Raw genomic sequence first — 13,525 nt, 5'->3', positions numbered from 1 at the left:
GCAAAAGGAAAGCCTCTTTATGTTGCAGGGGCTATAGATGCCAGGGGCTGAGCCTGTCCCAAAGCTTCCCTCCGCTGCTCAAAAACTAAGCCAGCTTGCTGCATTTAGCACTTCTCCCCAGACCACCCACCCAGACACGGATACACAAACCACATGTGTGAGGAATGCTGTTCGGCTAGGAAATCGGTATCAGTATTTCAGCCTTATTACTTGCACAGACGGCCCTTTTAGTGCGACTCATTTGTTTTATCTTTTCAATAGCTTTGATTATTTTCTTTTAATGGCCTGGATTTATCCTTCTCTACCCTTTTGAAACTTCAGAGCTCCACAGTGGGGGCTACATGTGCTGGGAGACACGTTACCAGGCAGAAGGAGCAAATTGCTTTGCCTTCATGCACCACCATCTCCCTGTTCCCTGTGGCCACCTCTTCTGTGCACATGATCCCAATGCCCTGAGTTATTATCAACGTGGACTCAGGAGCCTTCTCATTCCAGCAGTAGATTATTTTTGTACGGCTACAGGGCCCAGTTATAATTAATGGAGTGTTTTCTCGTTTGTGCCTTGTATGTCTCTCCCTAGCGCTTGGGAACCACACGGTTGCCCTTCTCTAATTAAGGGGAAATTAAGACCAAGAGGCTGCACCGACAGCCCAGGGCAAGTTAACAACCTCTGGAAAAGACTGGAAATGCCTCCAAGAGGAAGAGGCCACATAAACAGGAAGGTGTGGATACTATTACCGGGTGGAGAAAGCAGAAGCATTGAAATGTGCTCAGGCTTTTCTAGCTGGGTGGTACGCTGAGCAAGGGAACCCATAAAATACCCTTAGTTGCTCCACTAATCAGAACAAATGAATCCATTCGTTTTGGACACTGTATCCCCAAATTCCCAAGCAGAGAGGTCTGGGCATCAGGCCTCACTTCAGCTGCCATCTCTCTCTCCAGGACTCCCTGGGTATCCAAGCGGGAATGTGATTCTGCGTGGCGTGGGGCGGTGGAGGGGGGTGCGGAAGTTTGGGGGGAGACTGAGGTTCAGTACACTTCCCATGTGAGAGCACTTGGGAAACAACATCCTGTCTTCAGCAAGCCCAGGATGCTTACCCTGACTTTCTCCATGTTGGAGAAAATGCAAGGCCATTATTTTAAAATAAACAAATGAATAGCTAGGCTGAAACAAAGGGAAAAGATAGTCCAATTCAAGCATGGTCATTAGAAAGCTTAGCTGTCAGATGAGCCCATCTGGGACTGAGGCTTCCACACCTAAAACCAGTTGCTGGTTGATAAGATACAAAGCAGTCCACTATCGTCCCCTCAAGGGCTTGTCACCTGAAGATAAGGTTTCTCAAATCTGACCTCTCTCTACTCTTAAGCAGCATTACATAGAGCATTACATCCAATCCCTTGGTTCCTTGCCAAACCAAAAGCATTCTCTGCTCTCTGTTGATGTAGTCTTTCCCCTTCCTGTCTAAACAAGGTAGCATTTCTTGCCGCTAGAGTAAATGCAAGACCTTTGTTAAGTTTGTAAACAGAACCTCCCAGAGAAAAAAGGGGAAAAAGAAAAAAATACCATGCACAAGTAACTTGGTTTATTCCAAGAATGTACCCTATCATTTCTTGCCCAATGTTTGCAGAGCTTAAAAAATGTACTGGTTTTAGGGCACAGAATATGGTGCTAGACCCTGGGGACTCAAAGATGAATGGAGCAAAACTGTGCCCCCAGCTGTTTCTCATCTCACCATTCATTCTTCCTTAAGACCAGCATCACTTGTTGAGAAAGGCTGGGGGCTCATTTTTCTTGTATGCAAAGAGAAACCAAATCTTGGTCAAATGACTCTTAACACATCAGGAAGACTGTACGCTGAAAAGAAAATGGAGCCACAACAAATTTGATATGAATTTAAGTAAAACACCTATTTCTGTCCATCTGTACTTACATTTCAACATGGGTTTTAGAGATGGGAAATACATCTTAACGAATGCCTTGTAGTTCACATAGTAGCATCTACACACACATACACAGTGTATCTTTCAACATTACTACACATACACACTCCATTAAAAAAAGATACTGAGATTTATAAAACGTACTGGCCTTGCACTGTTAATTTCAAGAATACAATTACTTAATTTATTTTTGCACTGCATGGTAGCTCTAGCCACCGTTAGGGATCTGTCAGCATTTCCATCATAACGCTACTTTCAGAATACTGGAGTACAAGTGCCAAAATACATATTTACAGTTTACAGACAGTGGTGGCTTTGTCTTCCTTTGACTTCTTCAATGCATCTTTACAAGGGATACTCAAGTATGGCAGTGCCTACATAATAAAAAAGCGTCATAGAAAACAAAAGAGGTCAAAAGATGTAGACTTCCAGTCCAAGACCAGACTAAACCATGGGAATCGACTCCTCAAGATTCACTGCAGTTGTAGCAGTCTGTACATTATACTCATAGCTTTAGAGCAATAGTCCAAAGCATGATTTTAAGATATGTGTACGTATGGGGTACACAGCATTAGTACACAGAAGTGCTAAGGGTGGAAGGTAACAAGCACACAGTAAACTTCTCCAGAGCAGATCACCTCCAGTGAGAAAAATGAACACACACCATCCAATAGCAACACGGGCCATTTCCAACACAAAACATCCAACTCCGTTACCTAGGGACACCTAAAACATTTTAAGAATAAAGCCTCTCTCAAATAGAAGTATGTCAACTTATTCACACGTGTGGGGCTCTAAATAGTACGTGGGAGGGTATGCAAGCTGAAACTTTTTTTTTAAAGAGTAGCTGAGTCTGTAAAAGTTACCAGCAGAAACATTTTTGGTAGAAGACGTGTTTAGTGGAAGAAAACCAATTTTATTGGTTCTTCCCACAAAACAGGTGGGTAATTATTCAGATTACAGCAATTTGCTTTGCAATTTAAAAATGTTTGGGACACTCTCCTAGGAATTTTTTCTCCTAGAGATTTTGTCTCCTGATCTTAAGTTTTTATGTTCTTCCCTACTTTGACACAATATGCAAGCATATATGGACATATCTATTTGTCTACATAAAGAAATGTGGATTATAGTGAAGAAACAAAATAGCTGCACGCATTTTTGTTGCTAACATGCCTGCTATAAACTAAGCATATCTTTTTCTAAATATCCAGCTGCAAAACCAGAGGCAAATGCTAATTGATAAGGGGAGGGGAGGAAGTTCTGTACATAAATTTTTTTTCCTTTGAATTGCTGAGGGGAGATTTAAAGTTTATTATACTCTGGTTGGCTTAAACCATATTCACACTCACCCAATTAATTTTATTGGAAACATCTATCTAGCTATATATATATATATATACATACATACACACACACACACACACACAAAAGAAATTAAACCCTGCCATTTTCCCTTCATGCTTAAAAAAAACTGAAGCCACTGTTAAAACACACATGTCAAAAATATCTAAACAGGTTCCAAAGGTGAGTGTACATAAGCTTGGCAGAACTCAGTGGGTTTCTAAGTATAACTATTAGAATTTAATTGAAAGGGGGTTTATCATTTCTGCATTTAAAAATCAGATGAGAGCAAGAGTTCAACTTCTAAAAAAAAATAATGACTCTTATTCTATTGGAATTTCATTTTTCTGTCTCCGTGAAGGGTTAAATTTTCCTGAATTTTATCCATTGCAGACAATATTCTGAAGACATTTGCTTTATTACCTAAATTTTAGGCCTAAAGTTTATCACTGTAATAGCTTCCCTTCTTACTATCCTTTTTGTCTGCTTACGTCTTATGTTAACCAGTTTCTTGGTCAGTAACCTAGGGAACAAAAACATCTTTACGTTGCCAAATCACAGTTTTGGTCACACAACTTAGACACAAAAATAAAAATGCCCCATACTACATATATACATTTCTAGTTAAACTGCACAGATATTTTAGTTAAGCTACATACATTTCTGGTTTAATTAGAATGTGTGAATTAACATTTGGAAAAATTTCAAGAGTTTTAAATGTTGCAAACAATTCCATATAAGCATTGTCCGCCCCTTTCACCTGTAAAGTTAAAAAAGAAACAAAACACAACTAAAACCACGCAATTCATCAGTCACCTGACGTTCAAAATAACTCGAAGTTCCTCTGTAATTAAACAGTGAGAAGTGGACTACGAAACAAATGCGTCAAGGATGGTCCTGCCAATCATAGAAGTCATAACATTATTGAAAAAGTACATTTGTCCTCAGCGAGGATGCTTTTGAGAAGTAATTTACAAGGAGCATGGCTGTATTATAATTTTTTTAAAGGAAAAAAATAGTGTCTTTGGATAGAAAAAAACAATGTAAAAAAAAATCCCCTTTTTAAAATGCAGAAATAACTCCATTATAATCTGCATTTACATTCCTGCCCAAAAGAATGGGTCTGGAAAGACCATTTTCTGTACAGACCCTAGTTAATCTCTGTATGAAAAGACAGCATCTGGCGTGGGAATCAACAAGGGAGATACTGGTCTATTAGCACACATAGAGACTTTCTTAAGGCTGATCCAGTGAACGAACCTTTGGATCCAGAAGTATTCCTTCGTTTTCTTTTCTTTTCAGTTGAATTCCTAGCACAAAAACTTGGTGCTGAGCTGTTCGTATTTTGCATGTCTCCATTTATGGAGAAGATGGAATAATGACACCAAAAGTACTTTGGGTTTTTTTTTTTTCTTTTAAAAATAATTTGCTTTCTTTTGCATGCCACAGGACAGATTTCTAGTTTCAAAACAGGGTACGTCAAGAACAAAGATATCCCCCCTCCCCAACCATCTTTATTGTCAACCATCTTTATTGTCACCAATACAAGAAATCCTTCTGGAAACATAAGCAAGTGACTAAATAGGTATCGAACCACTGAATCTACAAGTTAATACATAATCTGTTATGGCAGAATAATCAAGAGTTTTCCCCCAAAGAAAGATTTTAATTTTTCAAATATAAAAGAGTCTAAGAGGATCATATGAGAACAAACAAAAATCTCTTACTCCAGGTTTGACGGTAAAGATGGGTAACACACTGGCAGCTGAAGAAAGCTGAAACTCTTACTAATAAATAGATCCAAATTAAGAATTTCTACAACATTTCTTTAGAAAACAGAATCAGAATTCCTTTTTTTTTTTCAAATGATGATCCTGTGGAATGCATTCACTTCCATATTTATCTAATATCATAACAGTGAAACAGACACAAGGATGTTGATGACAGCTCAACAATGTAGGATGCAGGACGTTTACAGGTACACGTTTGTTTAAAAGTCCTACAGGTTTATTGACTAAGGCTAGACAGCAATTCATATGATCCTATTTGGTGCATTTACTACCATGGTCCAAGATCATTCATTATATGGATACAGCCAAGGACTGTAACTTTCAGGAAAAAAAGACCACAAAGGAGAAAATCAGGGTGGCTATTTGGTCCCCCCAGTTGATCATTTGTGTCCTGGAACTGGAAAAAAAGGTGGAAAATACAGACTGCAACGAGTTAAGGGACTTGGAAAAAGTTGCTGGAGAGTGGCACGGTATACGGAGTAAGGTCACTGGGCTTGGGATGGCAAGGGCGCTGCATTGAAAGAGCATCCACGGGACCGAGAGATTAGAACGTCTTGTGGTGTCATTCCCTCAACGACTCTATAGTATGCGATTAATAAATAGATCAGTTATGTAATAAGGCAGTGTGTTGAATATGCATTCGTCCTGTGGAATGAACCACCACAGAGAGAGACACGTGATACCATACACATTCTTTAAGTTTTCTCGTGTTGTGTTTGATCTGTTTGTTTTCAAGGCTATCCAGGCTAACTCTTCCCAGGGATCTCCTTGGAGAGAAGAGTGGTCCACTGAGGCTGGTTTGCTGAACCTCTCCTTTATCAAGAGATGATGACTGGCTTTAAAGAAAAATAAAGCTGAAGGTTGTTTGCTTTTTATTTTTTTCCCTTTTGGTTGCATCATTCTGAGTGTTTTCATATAAACAAACAAGGAAAAAAAATCACAACCAAAAAAAAAAAAAAACAATAGTTTTTGATGCATCCAGTTGTTGTATCCTCAAGATGTTCCAGATGTTTCCAGGTAACTCTGTAGTTTACGAACTGTGGTTTTGTCCAGCGAGCAAAGGTCAAAATCAAATGTTGTGTTTGTGATATGAAAGTGTCCAGTTTCTTCTATAAGGTTCACAATCTAGAGAAGTGAAGAAGAGAAAGTTTAGGCAATAAGCAATAGGCATCAAAATGCAAAAGGAGAGGGAGAGAGTCAAATATGGAACCCAAGGGGTTAAGAGACTCATTTATAGAAAGAAGGTCCCATATTATTGATAGCACCAAACTACCTCTTAGACAATTTGGTAGGTCAAAGGAATGTTAACCCTTTGAACTTCTCAATGAGAGAAGATTACCTGTTCTCATCATTCATATTCTTTAAACTGATTCCTAACTTTTAAGTCATCAACAGACTATTTTACTATAGGGGTGGGAGTGAGAATGGGTAGTTAGTGGGAAATATAATTTCAAGACCCTTTTAAAAATTAGTTACTGACCCAAAGGACAGTGGCTGTACTTAACAGATGAAAGGAAATTCCAGCCTAGGAATAACAAAACTCCTTATAAAAATATGTACATGCAGAACACATATCAATATAATGATCATTTTTCTTTCTGATTACCTTATTGTTGAAAGTTTAGAAAATACAATAAACCCACCAAAAAAAAAAAAAAAAGAAACCATTTCCATTTCCACCTCCCTAAAGATATGGGTAGTGACTATAGAGGGGCTCAAGGAAGACTTCTGGGGTGCTGGGACTGTTTCATTACTTGATTTGAGTACTGGTGACGAAAGATGCATTCACTTTGTTAAAACTGATCTAGCTGCACATTTTGTTATGCTTCCACAAAAAATAAATAAAAATCTATATTCATTCCATCAGTCATGTTCAGTGGATGGCCTTGAGTATTTGGAGGTAATAGGTATTATCTACAGAAAGAAAGGATGCCTTTGTCTCCCCATTTGGAACAGTTCTACCTCATTCCTTGAATTGGCTCCAACTTCCAGAAATATGATCAACAAAGTGGTGACAGAGGCACTGTTGGTTTTGCCTGGTTTTCAGAAGGACACTTTCTAAGGTTTCAACACTAACAATGATGTTGGTTATCCTGTTATGTGTCTTTCTATTCCTATTTTACAAATAATTTTATCAGAAATAGATACTGTGCCTGGGTAGTGTGGGTTTTAGGTATGTTTGTTGTGAGTAAATTGGAATGGAGGGAGGTTAATTTTAGCAAGCTTTGTGAAGGAAAGAGGAAAATCACCACCAAGATGAAAGAAAAACTATTTGTGCAGAGAAACCAACTGGCAACCCATTTGGCTTATTTGTAGTTGTCTGTTATCCTCTATCACTTGCTTCTGTTCTTTTTCAATCATCCTAAGAGGAGTAATTTTAATTATTCAGTCTAGTATTTATTCAATGAAGTTTTAGATTACCTAATCTGGAGTTGAAAACAGCAGAATGGAAACTTTTGACCTTCTCTTCTTACAATTAGTTTTCTTCAAAAAACAGTAAATTTGCAAACTGTTCCCTATGGGTCAGTGGCTCTCAATAGAAAATGCGCTCCCCATTCCTGACATATTTGACTGCCACAGAAACATAAAAGGCACAGTGAACCTCAATCCAATTAATTGCACAACTCCAGACTGAGCTGTTATTGCCTTATTCAACTTCTGGAACTTTTTTTTTTTTTTAAACAGATATAACTATGGGTTTAATAACAAAACCAGTTACTCCCCTGCAAAATCATGACAGTCACAGCAGACTGCCTACCTCCTATTCATGTGTTCCTTCTTCTTTCCTAGCAGAAGCTTGACTTTCTGGGAGTGGCAACACACCCAGCTAAAACACTGGCCTCCCAGACCCACCTGCAGCACTAGGCAGACACTGCTATTCATGTTTGTCAAAAGTCACTGGGCTTTTAGGAAAAGTTTCAGAAAGGTATGGACTATGGGCAGGTGGCTTTTGCCCTCTGCTCCCTTCCTGTCTGGAAAGAAGATGCAACTCTGGAAGTGCAGCAGCTGTCTTCCCTTCATGTGGATGAATCAACGATATGAAAGATGGCAGAGCAGAATGGCAATGAGTCTATGTCCTCAGCTGCATCTTTTAAGCCACCACACCAACCATGAATCACTTACCTCCAGGCCTATTATTATATGGGATGGCAGGGAGGCAGGATGCAGGGGTAGAGAGGGAGCCTTATTTGCTTAAACCACTAGACTCAGAGTTCAATTATATGCATCAAGAGATTATCTGAAGGCCTGTTTCTGATTATGGTTAAAGTATGACATTTACGTAAGAATTTATCAAGCTAGATCTTATCAACACTAAAGATCTAAAATGAACTCTCTTTATTAGTTAATAGTTACAGGATAAGTCACCCCCATACATCTATATGCATAGAGAAACACGCACACACAGCTATGTCCACAAATACAAGCCTTTCAAGGCAATCCAATACTTACTATATATTTAACATTAATTGAATTAACAGTACTTTCCAGAGTAAATTATCTTTTTTGCTACTTTGATTAGAAATACTAAAGACCAACTGAAAATGTGTAAACTTCAGTACAGCAACAGACAGCCCCCTCAGAGAGCTCTTTGAGGATGGAAACAAATAGCCTTTCAATTTATGCAATAGAAGCAAATAACAATTATCCCAGAGTGTGGCTCCTCTTCTCAATGAGCTGGCCAGCAGGTAAATGCCCAAGCATTCAGAACAGAGAATCCTGAATTTGGCATATTGAATCCTGACTCTTTTCATACTGTTCATGGGGTCCTCAAGGCAAGAATAGTGAAGTGGTTTGCCATTCCCTTCTCCAGATCATGGCATCTGGTCCCATCACTTCATGGCAAATAGATGGGGAAACAATGGAAACAGTGACAGACTTTATTTTTCAGGGCTCCAAAATCACTGCAGATGGTGACTGCAGCCATGAAATTAAAAGACACTTGCTCCTTGGAAGAAAAACTATGACCAACCTAGACAGCATATTAAAAAGCAGAGACATTACTTTGCTGACAAAGGTCCATTTAGACAAAGCTATGGTTTTTCCAGTGGTCATGTATGGTTGTGAGAGTTGGACTATGAAGAAAGCTGGGTGCCAAAGAATTAATGCTTTTGGACTGTGGTGTTGAAGAAGACTCTTGAGAGTCCCTGGACTGCAAGGAGATCCAACTGGTCAATCCTAAAGACATCACTCCTCAATATTCATTGGAAGGACTGATGCTGAGGCTGAAGTTCCAGTATTCCGGCCACCTGATGTGAAGAACTGACTTACTGGAAAAGAACCTGATGCTGGGAAAGACTGAAGGCAGGAGGAGAAGGGGACGACAGAGGATGAGATGGGTGGATGGCATCACCAATTTGATGGACATGAGTTTGAGCAAGCTCCAGGAGTTGGTGATGGACAGGAAAGCCTGGCAGTCTCAAAGAGTCCGACATGACTGAGCAACTGAACTGAACTCATCCCGACTCTGCTGTTTGAATGACATTGGACAGAACATCAGAACCTCTGAGCCTCAATTTCCTCATCTGTAAAATGGGGACGATGCCACCCATTCTACCTATCATGCAATGTTGTTTAGAGGGTCAAATAATATACAGAACATCAAGCTTCTTTATAAGCTGAAAATTGCTGCACAGATGAGGGCAACATGATTATGACTACCATGTAGACATAAACTTATCCTCAGTTATCCAGGAGGTAACCACACAGCACATGAGTTTTCATACCCGGTGCTTTTTCCTCTGCCCCTCATTGACTGTTGGCCATTTCATCAGCACTAAAACAAATGAAGCAGGGAAAATGCCAGAAGCTAAAAGTCAGAAAAGATCTCCTTGAAATTAAAAAAAAAAGTTTAATAAAAGTTTGTAGGAGGGAGGAAAGAAAACAGGGAGAATAGCAGCTGAAGGAAAGTAGTTGAAATAACAAGGGATTTCCCTGGAGGGTCAGTGGTTAAGATTTTGCCTTCCACTGCAAGCAGTGTGGGTTCAATCCCTGGTCGAGGAGCTAAGATCCCACATGACTCATGGCCAAGAAATCAAAACATTAAACAGAAGAAATAGTGTAGTAAATCCAATAAAGATGTTAAAAATGGTCCACATCAAAAACAAACATATCTTTTTTAAATGAAAAACTAAAACCATAATGTGGGGGTAAAGAAGCAGAGTCCTACATTTTCCCTTGAAAATGACAGGTAACTCACCATTGTAAGAAAATAAAATTCTGTGACTCAATCTAGTTGCTCACTAATTACTAAACAATAAATAGAAGACAGAATAATAAAAATACCTTCTAGAAAAGGCCACTTGGTTTTAAAGCAAATAAACACATTTACTCACTAGGATATTCAACCCTCTCACCTCATGGGCACTGTACTATCTTGTAGGTTCCAGGGCTTTGATTACAGCTCTCCTGCCCCCTCCACAAACAGCACATCCCACCCTGCCTGCAGCCACAAACACACAAAGAAACGAAGGGGATCTGATCAATCTCACTAAATGAGCCCTGCATTTTTATGGGAGCTTGTAAGAATGCATCAAGGTGGAGGCAAAGACAGCCTTAGAACAGTAGCAGTGCCAACAGATGGGGTGTTCAGGACTATTTGCCAATGGGAACAGCATTAATGATTTGAATTATTAGAGCATGAATCTACACCCTCAATTAAGTAAAGACTTCATAAAGAAAAACAAATGTGGGTTTCTTTCCAGGAATCCTGATAGTTAGAACATCAGAAACAGAGCATTAACATGCTTTATGGTAATGGCACAAGCCACACAGCCCACAGACACCACCCCGCTGGTCCCTGAAGGACACCCTGCTGCCATGCCATAGGGTTCCCCGATCTGCAAGTGCACATGGTGCCACCCTGGTGTCATTACCTTGCATCATACTGCAATGATGAGTCTAACTCCAAAATAGTAGTAATAATAAAAGACAGAGTGACTGCAGAGGGGGAAAGCAGGCAAGGGCACACGGTATGTTACAGGTAGTGAAAGAGGAAGAGCATGTAAGTGGCTAAGCCCATTCTTCAGATGATGGTGGTCGTGAAAATATTTGTGATGGATTATTTCCTGCCACATCAGCTTTGGAGGGGGTATGATGCAGGGTTGTTTTTTTTTTTTTTTTTTAAGGGGAAAGATCCACTTGTTTAAGTCTATGGCTTCTTCCCCCAACCCTGGTTATAAAAGTCATAAAAAATTATAAAAAGGTAATAAATTATTTGTAGTCTGATTTACATATATTTGCATATATGCATATATGTATGTATGTACATAGGCTTCCCTGATGGCTGAGCGGTAAAGAATCTGCCTGCAAAGCAGGAGATGCAAGTTTGATCCCTGGGTTGGGAAGATCCCCTGGAGAAGAGAATGGTAACCCACTCCAGTATTCTTGCCTGGAAAATCCCATGGACAGAGGAGCCTGGCGGTCTACAGTCCAAAAGTCCCAAAAAGTCAGACACAACTGAGCGACTGAACACACACACACATACACACACACATATATATTTTTTAAAGGATTCTTTTTACTCAAACAGCCTCTTCACTGAGTAAGAAGTCATGAACAAGTTTTGCTTCTGTCTGGAGGGGAGTCAGGGCTGGAGTGAGCTAGGTCTTCCTGCAGAATGGCCCCTGCTGTGCGGACAGGGAAGCCCCCTCTATGGCTGTGACAACATGTGCTCTATTGGGGTTGGGAAGTGGGACATCAGGCTCCAGTCTTCAAGAAATTCTAAAATACACCAGGAGATTCTCCAGGGTGGAGAAGACCACTTTCGGCAAAACACTTCTCAGGGAGAGTTCTCCACGTTGTTATAACACTCCGCCATACCATTTAGTCCCCATCTCCCTAAAGAAAATTCTGAGTATAATAGCTGTTACCTAAACTGCTGAACCAGCCTCTAAGGAAGCCCTGATTTTCCTCAGAGGTTATTTTTTTCCTCCTGAGGAGGATGCAAGCCCAGACTCAGAGCTGGAACTGCAAGAGAGTTTAGAAGTGTTCAAACTCCCTTTCCAAATAAATGTTAAACATGTGGTTTACAGAAGAATGAAATTATCAGTCACTCCAAGGTACTGACATCTCTGGTTTTGACTGTGTCCACTGTACCTCATTGTTACCTGATGGAAAAGGGCCTTAAGAACACAGCCTCTCTTGATCCAATGCTTTCTGTTCATTAACCTAGATGCCGGGTGCCAGCACTGCATGACCCCAGAGTAAAAAAGAGAGAAACCACTTTCTGTGGGCCAAATAAAAATGTCAGGCCAGATTTTCTGATAGGATGCCTTTCATAGGGAAAGAACTGGGATGGGATCCCGGGGTCACTAGAAATCCTATCTCAGGTGCTGTGGTCTGCGTGGCAGAGAAGATGTAGACTCTGCGGAATGCAGTCCACAGCATGAGCAGCGCTCAAGGTGGGGAGTAACATCAGTGCTCAACAGTGCTATGCTTTACAACAGGAATTAATTAAGCAGTAAACCATGACAGGACATGCATCATGGTATCATAATCACAAGCCTCAGCTGCATTACAAGGCAAAAGGCCAAAGACTGGCAGCTTTCAACCGGCCTGGGAATGCAATTAGGTTGAAACGCTGTGGGCCCTGGAGTGCCTTTATGCCAGGTTAAAAATTCATAGATACCACTCTCTCCCTCTAGAATGCTAAAATAATCCACTTCCATGAAACTCTCCTGTTAAGCCACCTTCCCTCACAATGCTTTCAAAGGTCAAAATAAAGGGCAATGTGAGATTGGGAATGCCAATGACACCCCATGGTAAGACCTTGCCCAATGGCATAGTATCCTCGATTCACTGGCTGGCTTTCTGTAAGAAGGGGGTCCCAATGCTGCTCAAACATCTATCTTGCTCTCCTGTGAGACACTATTTAGGTCCAATTTGTTCAATAATAACTTTATTAAGCTTTTCCACAGTGGTTCAGAGCTGGTGCTCAGGGAAAAATGGGAAAATCAGCTAAATAGATTTACCATAACCATTCAGGCAATGGGCCCCAAATAATTGCCAAGTGGCAGGCTAACTGACTAGTTTTCAGTTGTGCAGAAAAAAATTGAAGAAAATACTCTTGATATACTAGGATATGTCTTAGAGCAAGCCACTCAGATCCTGCTCCCTGACCTATTACACACTTAGATAGACATGCGAGAAATGCAACTTATCCTCAATTAAGAATTATAGGTCTATAGTCTTCTGTTCAAGTCTGAAACTCTAGAAGGTTTAAAAAGCTTATCAGACCAATCAGGGAACTTGCAAAGTTTGAGAGTATGTATTTATAGATTTAACCAAAAATGTACACAGAATATAAATGTGACCATCAGCCATTAAATATTAAAAACACACACACATATACACACAGCTGGGGTAGATTAAGTACTAACATCAAGTTATTTGAAAGCAGTCTTTAAAAAAAATTCAAGCAGCAAAATAATCTACAAGCCTACCCTGGAATTTAG

General features: G+C 40.0%; 1 protein-coding gene across 1 annotated transcript in view; it reads right to left on the bottom strand.

The window, feature by feature from the left end:
- Window positions 1–6,065: 6,065 nt before the first annotated feature.
- The window catches only part of MLLT3 (MLLT3 super elongation complex subunit), a 276,579-nt gene continuing 269,119 nt past the window's right edge, over window positions 6,066–13,525 (bottom strand). Inside the window, exon 11 of the mRNA XM_068974410.1 lies at window positions 6,066–6,197. Within this exon, the coding sequence (XP_068830511.1) occupies window positions 6,066–6,197 (132 nt within the window). The remainder of the gene's footprint in view (window positions 6,198–13,525) is intronic.

This window comes from Capricornis sumatraensis, chromosome 6 (genome assembly GCF_032405125.1).
Source record: "Capricornis sumatraensis isolate serow.1 chromosome 6, serow.2, whole genome shotgun sequence".
Lineage (NCBI taxonomy): Eukaryota > Metazoa > Chordata > Mammalia > Artiodactyla > Bovidae > Capricornis > Capricornis sumatraensis.
This window is presented reverse-complemented; position numbering and strand designations above follow the sequence as displayed.